General features: G+C 39.2%; 2 protein-coding genes across 8 annotated transcripts in view; both read left to right on the forward strand.

Annotated features, from left to right (window-relative positions):
- Positions 1-24,991, forward strand: part of LOC116246949 (cysteine-rich receptor-like protein kinase 44) — a 49,792-nt gene that overhangs the window by 10,893 nt on the left and 13,908 nt on the right. Inside the window, exon 1 of one of the 3 annotated variants that reach the window (XM_050076262.1) lies at positions 16,762-17,028. The exons of the other annotated variants lie outside the window; for them this stretch is intronic. The gene's annotated coding sequence lies outside the window, so the exon portion shown is untranslated. Of the gene's footprint in view, positions 1-16,761; positions 17,029-24,991 lie in introns of those variants that run through there. 3 annotated transcript variants of the gene reach the window in all.
- LOC116248561 (cysteine-rich repeat secretory protein 38-like) lies at positions 5,071-24,614 on the forward strand. 5 transcript variants are annotated; one of them, XM_050076267.1, is made up of 5 exons: positions 5,071-5,819; positions 21,806-22,795; positions 22,988-23,113; positions 23,216-23,385; positions 24,071-24,614. In XM_050076267.1, the coding sequence occupies exons 2-5, from the start codon at positions 22,021-22,023 to the stop codon at positions 24,098-24,100; spliced, it is 1,101 nt and encodes a 366-aa protein (XP_049932224.1). In that variant the 5' UTR covers positions 5,071-5,819; positions 21,806-22,020; the 3' UTR covers positions 24,101-24,614. The 5 variants fall into 5 exon arrangements, with proteins under 5 accessions (XP_049932224.1, XP_049932223.1, XP_049932222.1 ...); XM_050076266.1 differs by having other exon boundaries at positions 21,824-22,795; XM_050076265.1 differs by lacking the exon at positions 21,806-22,795 and adding an exon at positions 7,466-8,437 and having other exon boundaries at positions 5,072-5,819.

The following is a 24,991-nucleotide window of genomic DNA, read 5'->3' on the forward strand; positions in this document are numbered from 1 at the left end:
AGGAGTTAAAAGAAACTGGACAGACTTAATAGAAACAAGTTAAATAACTTGAGCTTGACCTTTATCATTACTGTAGTCTAATTTGCAGGTTTCATTACTGTAGACCACGGGGTGGGGAGAGAGAGAATGAGATAGAGAGAGAGAGAGGGAGAGAGAGACTAATTTGTAGGTTTGATTATTGTAGACCCACACACGCGTAAATCATTGGATGGGTGAAGCGATTCAGTATCACTATGGGAAGTGCAAGAGCGATTTTGTATCTTCATCAAGACTCCCGGCTCAACATCATTCATCGAGATCTTAAAATCAGCAACATTTTATTGGATTAGCAGATGACAGGGAAGACCTCTAACTACGGAATGGCCAGAGTCTTCACTGTAGATAATGGCCCAAGAGCCACCAATATAATTGTTGGGACTCAGTATGCATAAAATATAGTGTCAGCGCAATATGCAAATTTCATCTTATAGTCTGCTAGAATTCTATAACATGGCATTAAACAATCTAGTTTCATGTAGGCAAACTTAATTGTTCATTCGCATCTATCTGGAATGTTAATTTCCCTTCTTGTTCAGTTGACACACTCGTTGAATCCCTCGTTTTTCCCTAATGTGTTTTCAGAAATGGGTGAATAATTCAATGCTGAGCAAATCAAATGGTCAGTGGGCATTGTTCTAGTCAAGTTTCTTATAAGATGATCAAACAGCCAATGACTCCCGACTAGATTGTTGTGGTAGCACAATGAAAAAACTAATCTGATCTCTCGGTATTGAAGTAGCACATATGAAATGTTGGCGAATTAGTTTTTTCTAGATTGAGTTTATAATGACATGTACCACTACTACGGACAAGCTGATTGTTTCATAGGAACTTAAAAGTGAAAAAAACATCTCAAATGTGACAACATTCTGGTTGAGAAAATAAAACATTAATATGAAGTTCACCTACATTTATAGCATATGAATTCTATTGTTAATAGTTCACAGGAAGAAAAAGTGTCAATTGTGCCTACTTGTCTTATAGTGAGGGAGAAAGAGGGCAACACAACTTCAGATTCTTGTCTTATAGTGACAGAGAAAGAAGGCAAGACAATTTCAGATTCTTTCTACAAAACGACATGGTCCTCTCCTGCGTGACAAAGAAGATAAGTCCCTTCATTGAAATTTGATGCACGTCACACATCACTAGAAAAGGTGGAGAAGCCGTTTGAATAACTACTGAGACTGGATATTAACTGTTGATGTCGCAAATACTATAAGAATGAAGTGTTGATCAGAAGTACAAAAAGGGATAAAAAATCATAATGGTATTATCATTTGCTAGGAAAACACTCTAGTGCTCCAACTGATCTGCACTTGGTGTCTGTTCTAAAGCCTCCATTAATCATCGCATCTTTCCTCCTCAAAAGGAAACAAAAAAAAAAAAAGAAAAAAAGAAAAATTGCACTTGGTGTCTGTTCCAAAGCCTCCATTAATCATCGCATCTTTCCTCCTCAAAAGGAAAAAAAAAAAAAGAAAAAAGAAAAAAAGAATTACAAATAGCTGCCTAAGAAGATCGCCGCATCTTTTCAATGTTAACCCAATACACGACCACTGTTCCCGCCGACCTGTCGAAGATCGCGAAAGCAGCAAAACAAAAACGGGTAGTTTACGAAATAATTGTTGTCTTCACTTTTTTCCAAGATATATATGTAGGGCGATCTCTACGGCTACAAATATGTTTGACTAAGTTTGGCCTCCGTGCTCCGTACATGACGGGTGTCTAGTATTTGGCTTCACTTTAGTCGGACAAGTTGTCGGGCTGGTCGGACAAGTTGTTGGGCTGGCCAGGTAAGCCCATTAAGCCCCATAAATTATATTTTAATATTATTTTCATAATATATATTTATATATTATTTTATATTTAAAAATATACTTCTTAATGTTAATCGGGGCTGGCTGGGGCTCTAGTTTAGGTTTGGATCGTTGGATAAACTCTGACCGCATTTAGAAGCCTGGACCAAGTCCAATTCCTTATTAGGCTGGGCGAGGCCCGGTCGGCCCAATGCCCTAGCTTATATTTGGCGATTTCTACTTTAGTAACCTCGCTGCCTTTAACAAGGGTGCTGGATCGATGTTGGCACAAAAGGGAATTGATTTAAATTTTTAGAAGCATTTTTGTATGGTGGGTTTGATAAAACAGGTGAAGCCGCGCATGCATTCGGCCCCAGTAAAGAACACACTGTACAACTGTTTGGCTGAAACCCTTTCTTTTCCCTTCTTTCAGTTTGTTTTGGAATTTGGTTGAATTTATTATGTAACTCCATAGTAAAAAATAATCCAGCAGAGATCACATAGATTGGAAACCCAAACCTTTTTTTCAGAGTTGCACTATGCCTTTCCGAACGTGTTTGTGGAAATAGAAGCAGCGTGAGCTTTGGAGCTGTCCGTGTCACAAACGGGAAAAATTGGTCCGGTCCCATCATTATCTATGTTCCTTTCTAACAGGCACCTATGTATAACAATGTTTTATAACAAAAATGTAACTCATGGCTCCTCAGTCACCTCAAGCGGTGCTCACTAGATACCGGTGCCGATTATCATCTATTCACCACCAAAAAGACGAGAGTAGGAGCTTGAAACCGGCCTCTTTCTAATGTTTGGCCAGTAGTCTTGTATACCAGTATTACTATATATATTTTTCAATATTCAGAGTAGGCGTGGAAACCCATATAGAGCACTGGTATGGGCAAAGCTTAAATAGTTACATGCAGGACGCCATGTAAATGAGAAGGTAACAAAAAAATATCATTATTTTTGCAAGCGGATCAAGTGAAAGATATTAATTAACAGATAGAGAACAGAAAAAATTGGGTTACGCACCCAACGATAATCTGAACAAGAAATGAGTAATCAAGATTTCTATCTACACTTACACCTGCTCTGAAATATATGGCAAGCACTTTTAGAAGAAAGTGTATTTAGGTTGCACACAACAAAGATAGAAGGACCCTTAAGTATGCCTTTAACCGGATAAGTTTTAAGGCCTTTAGCTTAAAGAAAGAGAGAGCCGACAAAATGGGAATTTATTCAAGATAAAAAGCAGTGACAAGGCGTCAATAAACAACAAGTAATAAAAACGGGCAAAAGAAAAATAACAAAGAAAGCAAGAGAAAAAAAACGTGTAGAAACAAAAATCAGAGTTTAGTGAACAAAAAACAGGAAGAATAAAAAATCATAGTGGATTATCATTTCCTAGGGAAACACTCTAGTGCTCCAACAGATCTGCACTTGTTGCTAACTTTTGCAGCCATAAATACCTACTCGGTGCCTGTTCTAAAGCCTTCATTGATGACCACACCTTTCCTCCCAAAAAAAAATCAAACATCTGCCTAAGAAGATTACCACATCATTTCAACGTTAACCAATACACGACCAACGTTCCCAGCAACTTCTCAAAGATCGCGAAAACAGCAAAACAAAAACGGGTAAATTTACGAAATATTTTTTGTATTCATTTTTTTCCAAGATATGTTTGACTAAACGTAGGGCATCAAGCCTGGTACCCGGTACCAAGCCCAACTCAAGCTCCAGCCTAGAAAATGAGCGTTGGGGCTGGCCCGACACTAGCTCAGATTAGTCCGACTTAACTCAATCATTTATGTTTAATATTATTTTTTATTATGTGTTCGGGTTTAGAGTGCAGTTATAAACTGTGGACCAGTCCAAGCCCAAGTCCTTATCAGCATGATGCCCAGGCTTATGTTTGTCCATCGCTGTTTTCAACAAAGTTATCAGGATCAATGTTAGTGACAGGACAGGAATCGATCTGTTATTCGTTTTATTTTTTAGAAGCTTTTTGTATAGCGGGTTTGATAAATCAGGTGAGGTCATCTCGTGCACGCTTGTAAAGAACCTATGTAAACCCCTTTCTGTCGAACTGTTTCCAAATTTGTGAGAATTTATTATTTAACTCTATAGTAGAAAATAGTGCAGCAGAGATCACAAAGATTGGAAACCCAATCCTTTTTTCATGGGCAGGCTTCCTTACACCAAAGTACTAGACTGACTTGAAGGAGTACATAGCTTAGTTTGACTCGTTAGGTGCAGTGCTCCTCAAATTTAGCAGTGCACCATCTGCCGAACACGGAACTGGACCTAAACGAGGAAAAGTGAAGGACTTCATCTCTCGTCTAGCTTACCAGTAGTGATTGGCGGAATGGGTCCTGATAGAAGCTGTGTGCCCACAAGCACTTGTATGTTTGCTTAATTTTCTCCCGTAGTTGGAAAAGCCACATGTATGTTTCCTTGCAAGAACCAATTGGATGGATAGTCGATCGCTATCAGTATCATCTGCAGGGGATGTGGGAATACCTGGTTGGGATGTTTGTGGAAATAGAAGCAGCGTAAGCTTTGGGGCTGTCCGTGTCACAGACGGGGAAAATGGTCCGGTCCCATCATTATCGCTGTTCCTTTCAAACAGGTACCTATATATAAGAATTTTTTATAAGAAAATGTAACTCACGGCTCCTCAGTGAACTTAAGAGTGATCACTAGATACCGGTGCTGATTATTATCTTATCATCACCAAAAAGACGAGAGCAGGAGCTTCAAACCGGCCTTTTCCCGATGTCTGGCCGGTAGTACATATATATATATATATATATAAATAGATAAAAGAAGACAAGTAGCTACCAGCTTTTTTATATGCCAAGTTTTTATGAGAATCATTTGGACCGTTGATTCTACAAAGATTACAGAATGAAAATAAGTTGTAAATACATAAGTGAAAGTCTTTCAAGAGTCTGAAATACCCTGTAAGAAAAAAAGTGAGAGAAAGGAAAGGAGGGAAACAAAATAAGTTTGTTAAATTGAAATACCTTGTCTTCTTTGAGTGGTATTTCATAGTCTTGAAAAATAGTTTGGACTTTATATTTACAACTTCTTCTCCACGGTCTCAATTCTTTGGAATCGACAGCCTTTACGATTTGTAACACACACACACACATATATATATATATATAACGCGCCCTCCTTGCTTTTAATCATGTTGGTGATATGACCCCTTATAACTATATATATTTGTCAATACTCAGAGTTGGCGAGGAAACTGAAACTAATATACAGTACTGGTGCCGATATTTACGACATCTCCTCATCGATTAATATGTCAATGAAACATATTTTTATTTTTAATTACTTTTTCAATGGTCAGTACAAACTAAATGAGGCTGATTTGGAGCAATATGGACAATTAGAGGGAAATCCGATAGAGACTGGAATTATATCGAGTAAAGCCAGACCATAACTTATTTACTTGTTTCTAGAGGTAGTCCGAAGGTTCTCCGGGTTTTACGCACCCAAAGTGATTGCAAAGCTATGAGCAATTACTATGTAGGTTAAAACTAAAATAGGGAATATTACTCGATGTGAATCAAGAGTTTGTAAAGTCTTCATATTAGGATTACATATGACAAGTATATTTCATCGACCTCCCCTTCCCGGCTACGCAACTTCTTTCCCTCTCTCTCAAACCGCGGAAGAGTTCACTCACTCACCGATCAATCGCTCTCCTTTGCATTTTCAGCAAAAGAAAACTTCAAGAAGAATACAAGAGCCTCTTAGACGGCGGTCTGACTGACTGCCGACCACCCAATAAGAACCATTGACTTGACTTGGGTGGTGCCCCAACCCCTTTCTTCCAACCCCTTTCTTCATCTTTCCTTCGCCTTTATTTATTTTGATCTCGAGTTGCAAGTGGTGCATGAGCCCCTTCGTGTCTGTTTCCCTCACCAGTTTTCCTGATCTTGTGTTTCTACTTAACGTCTACTGGAGTTGCAGGTATGAACTCTCTCTTGTACGGCTTCAAGTTTTGACTCATATGTCTCTTTATTTTGTCGGCTCTCTTCGCCTTTCTTTATTAAAATTTCCAGTGAAAATAAACAGTTTTGATGGCTCGTTTGGGAGTAGTTTCTAGACCTGATAATTTTATGAGACTGATTAAGTAGAAAGAAGAGGAAGTATGGTTTGTTTTTGTTCACATTCAAGTTGTAAAGTTTTCTGCACGGTTGTTGATTATCCAACTTTGGATGAATCTTGCATGCTTTCATTTCGGTCTTGCCTAGACACAAATTTGTAAGCATCCTCTATTATGTTAGATCATGTAATACATCGGTTTTGTCAATCGCATCGAACTCCAAAATTCTTTTTGTACATCGTTGTGAACACTGATATTGATATATTATTTGGTCTGTGCAAAGTAATTTCATTACTTTTTTTCACGTAGTTTTAAAATATAATTTTTCAAAATTTTCATGTGGGTACATGAATCTTTTTAAATTACATATAAAATTTCTTTTTCTTGAATAATTTAAAAAGGCCATGGCTCTTGCCGGCCTCCTGGCTCTGCCCTACCTCTCGCCCTCGGTCCGTCACTACATGTGAGTCCAACTTGCAGATGCATGGAAACTGAGAGAGAGAGAGAGAGAGCTGAAAGAGACGTGTCTAGTGAGTTGGACGATTTTTTTATTTTTTTGGCATGAAGGAAGCATTTTTGTCGTTCCTCGGCTTCTCATATTAAAAAAAAACAAAAACAACAACTCACTTTTGATATGGACAGGGAAAAAGGGATCAGTTGCAAAAGCATGTTGGTGCTCACAAGAGCCAAAAAAATTGGGAACAAAACATATTCTAACATAAAACAACGATTGAATGGCTGATTTTGATGATTTTGACCAAATCAGTAGAACCACATAAACCCAGAACATGTTATATATTATGACATTCCATTGTCATATGTAAACTGTCATGATGCATAAGTTTCCATCAAAGAAATGTCATTTGTTTCTTCACAATACTTTCTTTAGTTGAATAAGAGTTGTAAAGAAGAATATTTAAAACAATTGAAAATGTACACTATTAAGGTGTTTATCATGTTATGTTATGGTCATAACGTGGGAAGACATGTTCTAACTTTTATCATAGATAATCTTACAGAGTAAAATTTTTAAATTCTACATTTACCCTTATGAGGGAAGAGACTTCCATTCAACTATCAAGGGTCTTTTCAATTCGTTTCTACCCATAACACGTGACCTTTAGTTAGGGACCATAATAACATATAATCTGTAAGTAGAGATTGAGTTGTGTGCACTTAGAAAGTTTTTATAAAGCCATGTATATTTTAGTTTTTTTTTTTCCCGTTTTGGCAGGGGCATTTTGGTCATTACACACCCATGAGGTGTGTATAGACTTTCTTTTGGATCTGGATGAATTTGAAAACAAGTATTTGTTGCATGTTTGTGAATATCTGTTCAAACAAACAGAACCAAAATGAAGTCTTGTAACAACTGTTTTTTTATCGTTTACATAATTTTAATTGTTTTAGTTATTTGTAATGAAATAAAAGTACGGCTTAAATAAATCAGTCCATATATAGACGGAGTCTCACCAATTCGGTTCACTTTGCGGCTTTTCCTATATACCAGCTAGTCTCGCAAGCCACCTTCAAATCAGCGGTAGTCAGATCCATAACAGCGGCAGCAGCAGGTCAGTGCAGATTCAGAGGAAGTCAGAGAATGTCCACTGCAAGTGGAACGCCGGCGATGAAATGAGGTGAGCCGACAGCGGCCGTCGCCTTTTCCTTGGTTTCTTTCTCTTTTACAATCGATGATCAACCTCCCCCATGGCAACCACAACGCTGTCAATATGCCCACGCTTTTCATGTCTGTTAATTCTTCTTCTTCGGCTGCTGCAATCTCCGCCATCGGTTCACCCGAGCATGACTGAAGATCCCATCGAAGCAAGACTGAGACAGAACAATTACTTGGACAGAATCTGCTTTCCAAGCGCAGATGGATTGTCCCCCATCTACTGGCAAAACTTGGAAGAGATATTTCGCTACTTGGTCGACTCCATTCCCCTTATGGGCTTCTCCAACACCTCCGTCGGCGAATCCACCGACACTATCTACGGCTTTGCTATATGTCGAGGCGACAACCCTGCAGATATATGCCGGAACTGCATCGCCGCCGCCGTCGAGAGGGTCAAGATCGAATGCCCAATGAACAGATCTGCCATGATATGGTTCGAGGCCTGCTTCCTTCGCTTCTCCAGCAACCGGTTCTTGGGGATCTTTGAACCGAAATTCCCCGTCGTGTGGACCGACAATTCCCAGCTGTTTGCCAAGTCCGACGGCATGGAGTGGGTATACCCATTGGTGAAAGAGGCTGCCGATAACTCGAAGCGGTTTGCCACCATGGTAGAGCCAAAGGGCGGGTACACCAGCTACAGCCTGGCGCAGTGCACCATTGACCTCAGCTCAGCGGATTGCTCGGCGTGCTTCCAGTATGCTATGAAAGAGATCGGGAATAATCACACGCTAGGCCGAGTGTGGCGGTTTGCTTGCCCGAGCTGCGCCATCTTCCACTACACCTGGCCTTTCTTTTTTACCTCACCAGGTGAGCCCTGTCCTGTTTCGTTCTCCTGCTCTCGATCATTTGCTTTGGCCATTAATCGAATCTCATAGTTTGACGTACTCTGGCAATAGAATTTGGGACCACGAGAAAGCAAATGTTTGCCTACCTCCAAGTTTTCGCATCATTTTCTCTCTTTGAGACATAAATAAGATTAATTGACTTTGCTTATCTCAGCAGGAAGTAAAAAAGGTAGCCAGAGGAGAACCGTGATTATCATTTCCTCCACAGCAGGGATACTGCTGCTAGCAATGGGGACTATCGTCTTGCATTTCCATACGCGAAAAAGGAAACGACTTAATGGTGAGTTTCACTATCCTGAGCAAATTTTTCGTGGCGGCTTTACATGACTTCTCATGTTACCATAAGTGATCTTCATTTTTCAATACTATACTCTTGTGGCAGAGGAGCTAAGAAAATACAACAGTGAGATGGCTTCACTTATGAGTAATCTCACTGAGGATGAAAGAAACCATGAGCTGCCCCAGTACAGCCTAAGAACAATGCAGGCAGCGACTAATAATTTCTCGAACGAGAACAAGCTCGGAAGAGGAGGATTTGGCCTTGTCTATAAGGTACTTCACTAAATGCTATTTCATTGTCACGTGCACCTACATAATTAAATCCTATGCAGACTTTTATCCTATGTTGCATGTGTGCACCTAAACAGCTGCCACACCTATGTTAATGTTGGCGCTGGTGCTTCCCCATCACACACATCAAGTGCAGTAAAGTAAGCAGAACCGATCCAAAACTGACATTTTTAAATTACCAACTAAACTAGCCCTAATAAAAAAGTTATAATGACTTAAATTAATAAGACAATCAAATACTTAATTGAAAATTATATATATATATATATATACGCACACACACAAAATTTTTATCTCTTCTGCACCCACACCTTTCTTTTTTTGTTGAAAATTACCATGTCCTGCACCACCACCTACACCCTGTACCCTTGGGACATAGCTGTTATCAATTTTAGTACCTTTATATGTCTTGATCTACCTTTGTTGTCATTGCCTTACACCAATTCTTTTATGTAGTTACTTGTTGTTTACCTTCTACTCATGCGATAGGCGAATATTTATCTGACTTCATTGTCTATTGTTTAATTCGTTCCTACCAATTCTGTCAACGTTACCTTAACCAACACGTTTCTAGCAATGCCTCTAATTTACAATGCATGTGTTGAAACCTTTCTCATATGGCCACCTGGGACAGTGTAATATAGATTGCATCGTTTGTTTCTCTCAGGTGAACACAATGGTCGGCTTGTCGCAGTGAAAAGGCTTTCTGAGCGATCTGGGCAGGGGCTGATGGAGTTTATGAATGAAGTTACATTGATCGCAAAGCTTCGACCTAAGAACTTGGTTGGTCTATTGGGTTGCAGTGTGGAGCGGGGAGAAAAGATTCTTATCTATGAATTTATGCCGAATGGCAGCCTTGGTGCTTTTTTTTTTTTGGGTGATGAACATCTTTAGTTCTCATTTTTCCTTTTTCCGCTAAAAAGACTGTTGGCTCCTCATGGTGATAAAAAATGTCTGTGGTCTTTTGCTCTTATCTCTTGCGATTTTGGTTTCTTGTATTTAATTCCGAAATTTGTCTTGCAAGTTTCTTTTGATCTACTATACAAACATGGTTTGCCCTGATAAGAACAAATGTCGGTCAACCAATTACTAATGCCTCTATTAAGACAAAAATAAACAGAAAAAATGCATACCCTAAAACACTATAACCCAAACAAGAAATCACACAAGCTAACTTTCAGAATCAAATAGAACAGCATCATGTAATTGGTCCGGGAGTTGGAATAGCTCACGTCATTATAGATCTCTTTCTATATGAACTTGTTGCCTTTCTAAATGTGACAAAGCGACAGGGAGACTTATGTGCTGGTTTTCAACGTAAATCATTGGACTGGAAGAAACGATTCAAAATAATTATGGGAAGTGCAAGAGGGATGCTGTACCTTCATCATCAAGATTCCCGGCTCAACATCATTCATCGGGATCACAAAGCAGGCAACATTTTGTTGGATGACCAGATGACGGCAAAGATTTCCGACTTTGGAATGGCCCGAATCTTCAGTGGAGATCATGACCCAAAAGCCACCAATATCATTGTTGGCACTTAGTATGTGTAGGATTGGTGAAAATTCAGTGAAATCTGCAAATCTTCATCATATGGTCTGTTAGAATTCTTTGACATGCTAGTACAAAATCGAGTTTCACGTAGGCAAACTTGACAGTTTATTGGCATCCTATTCAGAATTTAATTAAGATGTATTTCATACTTTCTTGTGTGGTAAACAAATGAATATTTCAATACAGAGCATAACATTGCTTAATGAATACTGCTCGAATCAAGTTTCAAATAGAACGAATTAGCCAAGGACTCTTGACTTGGTTGTTCTGGTAGCTTTACGAGAGAACTAACCTGTTCATGTATGAAACTGGTTCATGTGAAGTATTGGCAACTTTGGTCTGTTTATAGTGTCTTTTTAAGAATGAGGTTATATAGCATGTACATCCACTACATATAACCAGGAGGTTCATGGAAATTTAAGTTGAAATCCAACTCAAATATGAGCATCTTGCAAGCTAAAAAAGGGGGAACATCATTAAATTCACCTACATTTCAATCATATGACTTCTGTTGCTAGGATTTCACAGAAGGAAGAGTGTCAATTACACCTATTTGTCTTGCTGCTACAGGAAAAGAGGCCATCGCAAGTTTACATTCTTTGCATGGTGGGCACCAAGTCGAAACAACATGGTCCTATGCTGCACAACTAAAAGCATGAGTAGTATTACTGAAATTTGAAGCACCCATCTCACTGGGCCGAAAAACTTGGATCCTTGACTTTCATTTGAATAATTCATATGGAATCTTTCACTAGACTGAGACAACATTTAAGTGAAGCAAAAAATACAAAGAAAGCAGTGGATGAACAGAATAATAAAAGGGATCAACAACCATAATAGGATTATCATTTCCTTAGGATGCCACTTTTGTTTTTCAACAAATCGAACATGTTCCTAATTTTTTTTCTGCTAGAAAATAGCTTTCAAATCTTGGTTCGAAGACTTCATCCACAAAATTTAATCTAAAGGATAGAAAAATAACTTTCTTATATTCTGCGTGTTATCTTATTTCTGGCTGCATTAATTTACCTGCGTCGGGTCTGCGGAGAATAGACATCCGAATGTTATGGGCAATGCTTAAATAGTTACGAAGCAGGACGCCATGTAAATGAAAAGATAACAAAAATATGATTAGTTTTGCAAGCGGATCAAATGAAAGATATCAATTAACAGATAGAGAACAGAAAAAATTGTGTTAGGCACCCAACAAAGATGATGTTTACTGCCTTTCTTGGAATGGCGGTCACATTTGAAATCGAGTGACAAAGTCGATTACTGCCTCTTCCCCTTCTTATCGAACTACAAGCGCTTGTTGGCCGGTTTTCTTTTCTACCGTGAGACTCACACACCCCCAGCCAAGTACCTCTTGGCAACTCTGGCCGTCCAGTCGAATGGCCATATTTTGTTAATGAAAATTAACAGAATCACTGAATGCTCTTAAGTGGAACTCTAAGGACAGGGGTTGATTACAACCTCTGAACCCCTCCTCTTGCCCGTGGATGGCATTCCCCTTTTCTTAGAAGAGTTCATGAAAGAAGGGGGAAGGACAATCGCCTCCCCCTTGTAGGGCTGAACAACGAGCCCAGCCAATTCAGGTTACTCGAACTGGCTTGGAAAAACTTGTCTTGTGCACGACACGTTTATAAACCGACTGAGTTTGAGCTTACAAATATACTTGAAATGATAGACGAGTCGAGTTCGAGTTTCAAAAATTCAACTTCTTTATACTCGACTCAGCTTGCACTGGTACTCTATATAATATTACCAAAATCGGTTCACTGAATCACCACATTTAACTTTTAGGGTAAAAACAAATTCTCACAAGTTACATGAGTTAACACTTATACAAGTTACATTAGTTAACATTTACACAAGTTAAATGAGTTGACGCTTGCACAAGTTAAACGAGTTAATGCTTACATAAATTAACGCCTAAACGAGTTAAATAGGTTAAACGAATCGAGTTACGGCTCGATTTTGTTTAGTTGAGTTGAGCTAACGCTTGCACAAGTTAAACGAGTTAATGCTTACATAAGTTAACGCCTAAACGAGTTAAATAGGTTAAACAAGTCGAGTTACGGCTCGATTTTGTTTAGTTGAGTTGAGCTTGAGCTTGCTATAAGGAGCTTGACTCGAGCTCAAGCTCGAGTTTTTTAAGCGAGCTGGAGTTCGTGTGCAGCCTCAGTTCCTTGGGTGGTTTAACATAGGACTGTCTTGCATTCTTTCTCTCTTTAAGAGTGGGGAGGCAAGGAGCCGGTTGCCTTCACTGTCAGGTACGAAGCTCTCTCTCAATACCCAGACAAGAAAAGGAAAAAAACAAACGGATTTTATGTGGCTCGAAAACAAGTTTCTTTGACATCTATGGTCCCACTGCTGCCTCTCAAAGAAAGATCAAAGAATACAAGGAACTGACCCCTCTTAAACATAGAATTAGGACAAACCCACAAAATGTAAAATAACATAACGGCCAAATTAAGAAAGCCTATTGGAAAAAATCCACACTCCAAGATTCATCTTTTTTAAAAACATTAAAAAAAAACATGTACCAAGAGTCCATGTTTCTTGATAAATCTACTAAGGATGGGGTTGTTAATCATGGACAAGATTTGGCACCCAGTTCGAAATGCAGTTATGTATTTGCCTGATATTACGTAAATGTGAAATGTCAAGTCAGTTTGAGTTCTAAATTTTGCCTTTCAAAAAGTTTGAAGCCAACTTCTTCTCCGATTTGAATAATGTCATTACAAACAGTTAAATTTGTAGACGCGGCATAAAACACGAACTCAGATTTTGGGATACAAATGATTAATTCGACATCAACCAACGACGGATCCACCCAAATTAGAATGAAAAGAGATCCAAATGGTATGGGCCAGTCGACGCTGAAATAAATAATTTCAAGGAACCGATATAATCAAGTAATTGAATCGAGGACATTCTGTGTCTTTTCAATCTTCAGGTATGTATTTGTTCCTTTCGAAATGCTTAGAAGGAAACTGCTTTACAATATACACATCACTTTATTTCGAAATGCCTAGAAGTTCCCTCTCTCTCTCTCCCTCGATCATACGATGAAACTATTAACATCCTCATTCATTAGTTGCATCTTCATGAAACTATAACTATAACATCCTCATTCAAATGTGCATATGTGTAGAATAGAGAGAGCGAGAAGGGGGTATTGGGTGGGGAAAATATGTGGGGACTATCTATCTTTGTGTCTGTGTATCTTAAGCGGGATGGGGTTTAACTATCTATGCTAAAAAATCGTGCGTGTATCTTACGCAGCTATATTAGTAAGCGTTCTGTAATCTGAACAAGAAATGAGTAATCAAGATTTCTATCAACACTTACACGGTTACACCTGTTCTGAAATCTATCCCTTGTTTTCTTGATATATATGGCAAGCACTTTAGAAGAAAAGTGTTAGGTTGCACAAAACAAATATAGAAGAACCCTTAAGTATGCCTTTAACCACATAAGTTTTGAGGCCTTCAGTAAAGTTATTTAAACAAATGCAGAACCGACAAAATGGGATTTTAGTCAAGACGAAAAGCAGTGACAAAGCGTCACTAAAGAACAAGTAAGAAAAGCGGCAAAAGAAAAATAGCAAAGAAAGCAAAATCAAAAGATATGCAGAAAAAAAAACCAAAGTTTCATTAAAAAAAAAAACAGGAGAAGGGGTCCTACAATATGAAGTCAGTGACACAGACACAAGTCCAGATTCTTTCTACAAAGCAACATGGTCCTCTCCTGCGTGACAAGAAAGATAAGTCATATCAATGAAATTTGATGCACGTCCCACATCACGAGACGAGACAGGAACTGATGTGTTATTGAATTATTTTTTAAAAGCTTTTTGTATAGTGGGTTTGATAAATCAGGTGAGGTCATCTCGTGCACGCTTGTAAAGAACCTATGTAGGACGAATTGGCTGAAACCACTTTCTTTCGGAACTTATTCCAAATTTGTGAGAATTGATTATTTAACTCTACAGTAGAAAATAGTGCAGCAGAGACGACACAGGTTGGAAACCAAAACCTTTTTTCACGGGCATGCGGCCTTACCACCTGGTTGCGCTCTGCCTTTAGAAAGGTGTGACTGTACACACTTACTTCTTTGTTTTGATGGGAGACAATTAGTTGTATGCTGACGGGTTTGTAACTTGCTTTACTAATGAAACAGTACTATTCTAAAATACTAATGGCTGGTGGACTGACTTGAAGGAGCACGTAGCTTAGCTGGTAGGGCTGGTGGTACATGGAATGAGCTGTTTCCAGTTTGACTGGTTAGGAGCACTCCTCATTCTTATTAGAACTTTGAGAACCAAATTTAGCAGTGCACCAACTGCCGAGCACAGAACTGGACCTGAGCAAGGAAAAGAGAAGGACTTCATCTCTCGACTAGCTAGGGTTCTCTCCTCTCGCTTACCCGTAGTGACTGGTGGAGTGGGTCCTGATAGAAGTTGGTGTGCCCACAACCAGATGGCAAGGCAGCCGTGTGGTAGTACTCACTCCCTGCTTAATTTTCCCCCTCAGTTGGAAAAACCAGATGTATGTTTGTTTGCAAGAAGCAGTTGGATTGGATGGTCGATCGCTATCATTATCAGCTGCAGCTGCACGGGATGTGGGGATACATGATTGGGTGTTTGTGGAAATAGAAGCAGCGTAACCTTTGGGGTTGCCCGTGTCGCAAACGGGGAAAATGGTCCGGTCCCATCATTGTCGCCGTTTCTTTCAAACAGGTACCTATGTATAACAATTTTTTATAAGGAAAATGTAACTCATGGCTCCTCAGTCAACTTAAGAGGTGCTCACTAGATACCGGTGCTGATTATTATCTTATCATCACCATCACAAAGCCAAGAGGAGGAGCTTGAAACCGGCCTCTTTCCGATGTTTGGCCGTATATAAAAGAAGACAAGTACCTACCACCTTTTTTATATGCCAAGTTTTTATGAGAATCATTTGGATCGTTGATTCTATAAAGATTAGAGGATGAAAATAAGTTGTAAATACATAAGTAAAGTCTTTCAAGAGTCTGAAATACCCTTTAAGAAAAAAAAAAGTGAGAGAAAGGAAAAGAGGGAAATAAAATAAGTTTGTTAAAGTGAAATACCTTGTCTTCTTTGAGTGGTATTTCATATTCAGAAAAATAATTCGCATTTTATATTTTCAACTTTTTCTCCACTGCCTCAATTCCTTGGAATCTTCAGCCAATACAATTTGTATCAAGTTGACACGCACAAACACACACACACACATGTATATATATTGAATCCCTTATAACTATATGTATTTGTCAAAACTCACAGTTGGCGAGGAAACCCATATACAGTACTGATACCGATATTTACGACATTTCCTCGTCGATTAATATGTCAATGAAAAATATTTTTATTTTTAATTACTTTTTTAATGGTCAGTACAAAATGACTGAGGCTGATTTGGAGCATTACAGAGAGTGAGAGGGAATTCCGATAGACAGTGGAATTATATCGAGTAAAGCCAAATCACACTTATTCGTCAGTCCATAACTTATTTATTTATTTCTAGAGGTAGTCCTAAGGTTCACCCGGTTTTACGCACCAGAAGTGATGCAAAGCTATGAGCATTACCATTTAGGTTAAAACCTAAATAGGGAATATTACTCGATGTGAATCAAGAGTTTGTAAAGTCTCCATATTAGGAACAAATATGACAATGTATATTTCATCGACCTCCCTTTCCCGGCTTCCCAACCGCTCTCTCTTTCTCAAACCGTGAAAGAGTTCACTCACTCACCGATCAATCGCTCTCCTTCGCATTTTCAGCAAAAGAAAACTTCAAGAAGAATACAAGAGCCTCTTAGACGGCGATCTGACCGACTGCCGACCACCCAATGAGAACAATTGACTTGACTTGGGTGGTGCCCCAACCCGATTCTTCATCTTTCCGTCACCTTTATTTATTTTGATCTCAAGTTGCAAGTGGTGCACGATGTAGAGAGTCATCACCGACTCTCTTGGAAGAGTCGAGATGACTCAAGAGGCTTGTAGCCTCTTCATTTGTAAAGTCGGTGAGAGTCTCAATTTTAAGTCGGTGGTTATGTAATGATTAAAGAAGAAAAATAATAATTAAATAAAATAAAGAAAAGTAAATGTGGAAGTCGGTGGAAGCATCCACCACCGACTTTATCTCCCTATAAATAGGGACGTTGGGTCATAGTGAGAGTGTAAGGAGAAAAATCAAGTTGAATGATCTTGGGCTCTCACTTTGTGAGTTGGGTGTGTTGAGTGATCTTAGGTTCTCACTTTGTGAGTTGGGTGTGTGCTCATTTTATGAGCTGGTGAGTGTTAGCTCGTGTGTTCACTTTGTGAACTCGAGTTAAAGTTTCAAGTGTATGCTGCAAGGGCGTTGGGTATGTTAGCTCACTGCGTGAGTCGAGGTGAGTTTTCTTAAGCCCTCTTTTGTAATATCCAATTTGATGAATAAATAGTTTACTTGTTCAAGTATACTTTGCCAAGTTCTTATTAAGTATCAGTTTGGACGTCGAGACTCTGCTAGATTTTCTCCGCATAAATTTGAGTTTGTAGCTGAGTTAGGGCCCGCATTACCTTTTCCAACAATTGGTATCAGAGCAAGGTTCTGTTCGAGGGCCGATTTATTGAATAGTTATATCCTGAAATATATGGCAAGCACTTTTAGAAGAAAGTGTATTTAGGTTGCACACAACAAAGATAGAAGGACCCTTAAGTATGCCTTTAACCGGATAAGTTTTAAGGCCTTTAGCTTAAAGAAAGAGAGAGCCGACAAAATGAGAATTTATTCAAGATAAAAAGCAGTGACAAGGCGTCAATAAACAACAAGTAATAAAAACGGGCAAAAGAAAAATAACAAAGAAAGCAAGAGAAAAAAAACGTGTAGAAACAAAAATCAGAGTTTAGTGAACAAAAAACAGGAAGAATAAAAAATCATAGTGGATTATCATTTCCTAGGGAAACACTCTAGTGCTCCAACAGATCTGCACTTGTTGCTAACTTTTGCAGCCATAAATACCTACTCGGTGCCTGTTCTAAAGCCTTCATTGATGACCACACCTTTCCTCCCAAAAAAAAATCAAACATCTGCCTAAGAAGATTACCACATCATTTCAACGTTAACCAATACACGACCAACGTTCCCAGCAACTTCTCAAAGATCGCGAAAACAGCAAAACAAAAACGGGTAAATTTACGAAATATTTTTTGTATTCATTTTTTTCCAAGATATGTTTGACTAAACGTAGGGCATCAAGCCTGGTACCCGGTACCAAGCCCAACTCAAGCTCCAGCCTAGAAAATGAGCGTTGGGGCTGGCCCGACACTAGCTCAGATTAGTCCGACTTAACTCAATCATTTATGTTTAATATTATTTTTTATTATGTGTTCGGGTTTAGAGTGCAGTTATAAACTGTGGACCAGTCCAAGCCCAAGTCCTTATCAGCATGATGCCCAGGCTTATGTTTGTCCATCGCTGTTTTCAACAAAGTTATCAGGATCAATGTTAGTGACAGGACAGGAATCGATCTGTTATTCGTTTTATTTTTTAGAAGCTTTTTGTATAGCGGGTTTGATAAATCAGGTGAGGTCATCTCGTGCACGCTTGTAAAGAACCTATGTAAACCCCTTTCTGTCGAACTGTTTCCAAATTTGTGAGAATTTATTATTTAACTCTATAGTAGAAAATAGTGCAGCAGAGATCACAAAGATTGGAAACCCAATCCTTTTTTCATGGGCAGGCTTCCTTACACCAAAGTACTAGACTGACTTGAAGGAGTACATAGCTTAGTTTGACTCGTTAGGTGCAGTGCTCCTCAAATTTAGCAGTGCACCATCTGCCGAACACGGAACTGGACCTAAACGAGGAAAAGTGAAGGACTTCATCTCTCGTCTAGCTTACCAGTAGTGATTGGCGGAATGGGTCCTGATAGAAGCTGTGTGCCCACAAGCACTTGTATGTTTGCTTAATTTTCTCCCGTAGTTGGAAAAGCCACATGTATGTTTCCTTGCAAGAACCAATTGGATGGATAGTCGATCGCTATCAGTATCATCTGCAGGGGATGTGGGAATACCTGGTTGGGATGTTTGTGGAAATAGAAGCAGCGTAAGCTTTGGGGCTGTCCGTGTCACAGACGGGGAAAATGGTCCGGTCCCATCATTATCGCTGTTCCTTTCAAACAGGTACCTATATATAAGAATTTTTTATAAGAAAATGTAACTCACGGCTCCTCAGTGAACTTAAGAGTGATCACTAGATACCGGTGCTGATTATTATCTTATCATCACCAAAAAGACGAGAGCAGGAGCTTCAAACCGGCCTTTTCCCGATGTCTGGCCGGTAGTACATATATATATATATATATATAAATAGATAAAAGAAGACAAGTAGCTACCAGCTTTTTTATATGCCAAGTTTTTATGAGAATCATTTGGACCGTTGATTCTACAAAGATTACAGAATGAAAATAAGTTGTAAATACATAAGTGAAAGTCTTTCAAGAGTCTGAAATACCCTGTAAGAAAAAAAGTGAGAGAAAGGAAAGGAGGGAAACAAAATAAGTTTGTTAAATTGAAATACCTTGTCTTCTTTGAGTGGTATTTCATAGTCTTGAAAAATAGTTTGGACTTTATATTTACAACTTCTTCTCCACGGTCTCAATTCTTTGGAATCGACAGCCTTTACGATTTGTAACACACACACACACATATATATATATATATATAACGCGCCCTCCTTGCTTTTAATCATGTTGGTGATATGACCCCTTATAACTATATATATTTGTCAATACTCAGAGTTGGCGAGGAAACTGAAACTAATATACAGTACTGGTGCCGATATTTACGACATCTCCTCATCGATTAATATGTCAATGAAACATATTTTTATTTTTAATTACTTTTTCAATGGTCAGTACAAACTAAATGAGGCTGATTTGGAGCAATATGGACAATTAGAGGGAAATCCGATAGAGACTGGAATTATATCGAGTAAAGCCAGACCATAACTTATTTACTTGTTTCTAGAGGTAGTCCGAAGGTTCTCCGGGTTTTACGCACCCAAAGTGATTGCAAAGCTATGAGCAATTACTATGTAGGTTAAAACTAAAATAGGGAATATTACTCGATGTGAATCAAGAGTTTGTAAAGTCTTCATATTAGGATTACATATGACAAGTATATTTCATCGACCTCCCCTTCCCGGCTACGCAACTTCTTTCCCTCTCTCTCAAACCGCGGAAGAGTTCACTCACTCACCGATCAATCGCTCTCCTTTGCATTTTCAGCAAAAGAAAACTTCAAGAAGAATACAAGAGCCTCTTAGACGGCGGTCTGACTGACTGCCGACCACCCAATAAGAACCATTGACTTGACTTGGGTGGTGCCCCAACCCCTTTCTTCCAACCCCTTTCTTCCAACCCCTTTCTTCATCTTTCCTTCGCCTTTATTTATTTTGATCTCGAGTTGCAAGTGGTGCATGAGCCCCTTCGTGTCTGTTTCCCTCACCAGTTTTCCTGATCTTGTGTTTCTACTTAACGTCTACTGGAGTTGCAGGTATGAACTCTCTCTTGTACGGCTTCAAGTTTTGACTCATATGTCTCTTTATTTTGTCGGCTCTCTTCGCCTTTCTTTATTAAAATTTCCAGTGAAAATAAACAGTTTTGATGGCTCGTTTGGGAGTAGTTTCTAGACCTGATAATTTTATGAGACTGATTAAGTAGAAAGAAGAGGAAGTATGGTTTGTTTTTGTTCACATTCAAGTTGTAAAGTTTTCTGCACGGTTGTTGATTATCCAACTTTGGATGAATCTTGCATGCTTTCATTTCGGTCTTGCCTAGACACAAATTTGTAAGCATCCTCTATTATGTTAGATCATGTAATACATCGGTTTTGTCAATCGCATCGAACTCCAAAATTCTTTTGTACATCGTTGTGAACACTGATATTGATATATTATTTGGTCTGTGCAAAGTAATTTCATTACTTTTTTTCACGTAGTTTTAAAATATAATTTTTCAAAATTTTCATGTGGGTACATGAATCTTTTTAAATTACATATAAAATTTCTTTTTCTTGAATAATTTAAAAAGGCCATGGCTCTTGCCGGCCTCCTGGCTCTGCCCTACCTCTCGCCCTCGGTCCGTCACTACATGTGAGTCCAACTTGCAGATGCATGGAAACTGAGAGAGAGAGAGAGAGAGAGCTGAAAGAGACGTGTCTAGTGAGTTGGACGATTTTTTTATTTTTTTGGCATGAAGGAAGCATTTTTGTCGTTCCTCGGCTTCTCATATTAAAAAAAAACAAAAACAACAACTCACTTTTGATATGGACAGGGAAAAAGGGATCAGTTGCAAAAGCATGTTGGTGCTCACAAGAGCCAAAAAAATTGGGAACAAAACATATTCTAACATAAAACAACGATTGAATGGCTGATTTTGATGATTTTGACCAAATCAGTAGAACCACATAAACCCAGAACATGTTATATATTATGACATTCCATTGTCATATGTAAACTGTCATGATGCATAAGTTTCCATCAAAGAAATGTCATTTGTTTCTTCACAATACTTTCTTTAGTTGAATAAGAGTTGTAAAGAAGAATATTTAAAACAATTGAAAATGTACACTATTAAGGTGTTTATCATGTTATGTTATGGTCATAACGTGGGAAGACATGTTCTAACTTTTATCATAGATAATCTTACAGAGTAAAATTTTTAAATTCTACATTTACCCTTATGAGGGAAGAGACTTCCATTCAACTATCAAGGGTCTTTTCAATTCGTTTCTACCCATAACACGTGACCTTTAGTTAGGGACCATAATAACATATAATCTGTAAGTAGAGATTGAGTTGTGTGCACTTAGAAAGTTTTTATAAAGCCATGTATATTTTAGTTTTTTTTTTTCCCGTTTTGGCAGGGGCATTTTGGTCATTACACACCCATGAGGTGTGTATAGACTTTCTTTTGGATCTGGATGAATTTGAAAACAAGTATTTGTTGCATGTTTGTGAATATCTGTTCAAACAAACAGAACCAAAATGAAGTCTTGTAACAACTGTTTTTTTATCGTTTACATAATTTTAATTGTTTTAGTTATTTGTAATGAAATAAAAGTACGGCTTAAATAAATCAGTCCATATATAGACGGAGTCTCACCAATTCGGTTCACTTTGAGGCTTTTCCTATATACCAGCTAGTCTCGCAAGCCACCTTCAAATCAGCGGTAGTCAGATCCATAACAGCGGCAGCAGCAGGTCAGTGCAGATTCAGAGGAAGTCAGAGAATGTCCACTGCAAGTGGAACGCCGGCGATGAAATGAGGTGAGCCGACAGCGGCCGTCGCCTTTTCCTTGGTTTCTTTCTCTTTTACAATCGATGATCAACCTCCCCCATGGCAACCACAACGCTGTCAATATGCCCACGCTTTTCATGTCTGTTAATTCTTCTTCTTCGGCTGCTGCAATCTCCGCCATCGGTTCACCCGAGCATGACTGAAGATCCCATCGAAGCAAGACTGAGACAGAACAATTACTTGGACAGAATCTGCTTTCCAAGCGCAGATGGATTGTCCCCCATCTACTGGCAAAACTTGGAAGAGATATTTCGCTACTTGGTCGACTCCATTCCCCTTATGGGCTTCTCCAACACCTCCGTCGGCGAATCCACCGACACTATCTACGGCTTTGCTATATGTCGAGGCGACAACCCTGCAGATATATGCCGGAACTGCATCGCCGCCGCCGTCGAGAGGGTCAAGATCGAATGCCCAATGAACAGATCTGCCATGATATGGTTCGAGGCCTGCTTCCTTCGCTTCTCCAGCAACCGGTTCTTGGGGATCTTTGAACCGAAATTCCCCGTCGTGTGGACCGACAATTCCCAGCTGTTTGCCAAGTCCGACGGCATGGAGTGGGTATACCCATTGGTGAAAGAGGCTGCCGATAACTCGAAGCGGTTTGCCACCATGGTAGAGCCAAAGGGCGGGTACACCAGCTACAGCCTGGCGCAGTGCACCATTGACCTCAGCTCAGCGGATTGCTCGGCGTGCTTCCAGTATGCTATGAAAGAGATCGGGAATAATCACACGCTAGGCCGAGTGTGGCGGTTTGCTTGCCCGAGCTGCGCCATCTTCCACTACACCTGGCCTTTCTTTTTTACCTCACCAGGTGAGCCCTGTCCTGTTTCGTTCTCCTGCTCTCGATCATTTGCTTTGGCCATTAATCGAATCTCATAGTTTGACGTACTCTGGCAATAGAATTTGGGACCACGAGAAAGCAAATGTTTGCCTACCTCCAAGTTTTCGCATCATTTTCTCTCTTTGAGACATAAATAAGATTAATTGACTTTGCTTATCTCAGCAGGAAGTAAAAAAGGTAGCCAGAGGAGAACCGTGATTATCATTTCCTCCACAGCAGGGATACTGCTGCTAGCAATGGGGACTATCGTCTTGCATTTCCATACGCGAAAAAGGAAACGACTTAATGGTGAGTTTCACTATCCTGAGCAAATTTTTCGTGGCGGCTTTACATGACTTCTCATGTTACCATAAGTGATCTTCATTTTTCAATACTATACTCTTGTGGCAGAGGAGCTAAGAAAATACAACAGTGAGATGGCTTCACTTATGAGTAATCTCACTGAGGATGAAAGAAACCATGAGCTGCCCCAGTACAGCCTAAGAACAATGCAGGCAGCGACTAATAATTTCTCGAACGAGAACAAGCTCGGAAGAGGAGGATTTGGCCTTGTCTATAAGGTACTTCACTAAATGCTATTTCATTGTCACGTGCACCTACATAATTAAATCCTATGCAGACTTTTATCCTATGTTGCATGTGTGCACCTAAACAGCTGCCACACCTATGTTAATGTTGGCGCTGGTGCTTCCCCATCACACACATCAAGTGCAGTAAAGTAAGCAGAACCGATCCAAAACTGACATTTTTAAATTACCAACTAAACTAGCCCTAATAAAAAAGTTATAATGACTTAAATTAATAAGACAATCAAATACTTAATTGAAAATTATATATATATATATATATACGCACACACACAAAATTTTTATCTCTTCTGCACCCACACCTTTCTTTTTTTGTTGAAAATTACCATGTCCTGCACCACCACCTACACCCTGTACCCTTGGGACATAGCTGTTATCAATTTTAGTACCTTTATATGTCTTGATCTACCTTTGTTGTCATTGCCTTACACCAATTCTTTTATGTAGTTACTTGTTGTTTACCTTCTACTCATGCGATAGGCGAATATTTATCTGACTTCATTGTCTATTGTTTAATTCGTTCCTACCAATTCTGTCAACGTTACCTTAACCAACACGTTTCTAGCAATGCCTCTAATTTACAATGCATGTGTTGAAACCTTTCTCATATGGCCACCTGGGACAGTGTAATATAGATTGCATCGTTTGTTTCTCTCAGGTGAACACAATGGTCGGCTTGTCGCAGTGAAAAGGCTTTCTGAGCGATCTGGGCAGGGGCTGATGGAGTTTATGAATGAAGTTACATTGATCGCAAAGCTTCGACCTAAGAACTTGGTTGGTCTATTGGGTTGCAGTGTGGAGCGGGGAGAAAAGATTCTTATCTATGAATTTATGCCGAATGGCAGCCTTGGTGCTTTTTTTTTTTTGGGTGATGAACATCTTTAGTTCTCATTTTTCCTTTTTCCGCTAAAAAGACTGTTGGCTCCTCATGGTGATAAAAAATGTCTGTGGTCTTTTGCTCTTATCTCTTGCGATTTTGGTTTCTTGTATTTAATTCCGAAATTTGTCTTGCAAGTTTCTTTTGATCTACTATACAAACATGGTTTGCCCTGATAAGAACAAATGTCGGTCAACCAATTACTAATGCCTCTATTAAGACAAAAATAAACAGAAAAAATGCATACCCTAAAACACTATAACCCAAACAAGAAATCACACAAGCTAACTTTCAGAATCAAATAGAACAGCATCATGTAATTGGTCCGGGAGTTGGAATAGCTCACGTCATTATAGATCTCTTTCTATATGAACTTGTTGCCTTTCTAAATGTGACAAAGCGACAGGGAGACTTATGTGCTGGTTTTCAACGTAAATCATTGGACTGGAAGAAACGATTCAAAATAATTATGGGAAGTGCAAGAGGGATGCTGTACCTTCATCATCAAGATTCCCGGCTCAACATCATTCATCGGGATCACAAAGCAGGCAACATTTTGTTGGATGACCAGATGACGGCAAAGATTTCCGACTTTGGAATGGCCCGAATCTTCAGTGGAGATCATGACCCAAAAGCCACCAATATCATTGTTGGCACTTAGTATGTGTAGGATTGGTGAAAATTCAGTGAAATCTGCAAATC

The sequence above is a fragment of the Nymphaea colorata genome, chromosome 2 (genome assembly GCF_008831285.2).
Source record: "Nymphaea colorata isolate Beijing-Zhang1983 chromosome 2, ASM883128v2, whole genome shotgun sequence".
In the NCBI taxonomy this organism is placed as follows: domain Eukaryota; kingdom Viridiplantae; phylum Streptophyta; class Magnoliopsida; order Nymphaeales; family Nymphaeaceae; genus Nymphaea; species Nymphaea colorata.

Excerpts from the sequence above, each read along its gene's own strand:
- LOC116248561 (XM_050076267.1), top strand. The coding sequence starts at position 22,021 with ATGGCAACCACAACGCTGTCAATATGCCCACGCTTTTCATGTCTGTTA. Across the intron at positions 23,114-23,215 it reads AAAAAGGAAACGACTTAATG|AGGAGCTAAGAAAATACAAC; the intron begins GTGAGTTTCACT and ends CTCTTGTGGCAG. Across the intron at positions 23,386-24,070 it reads GATTTGGCCTTGTCTATAAG|GTGAACACAATGGTCGGCTT; the intron begins GTACTTCACTAA and ends TGTTTCTCTCAG.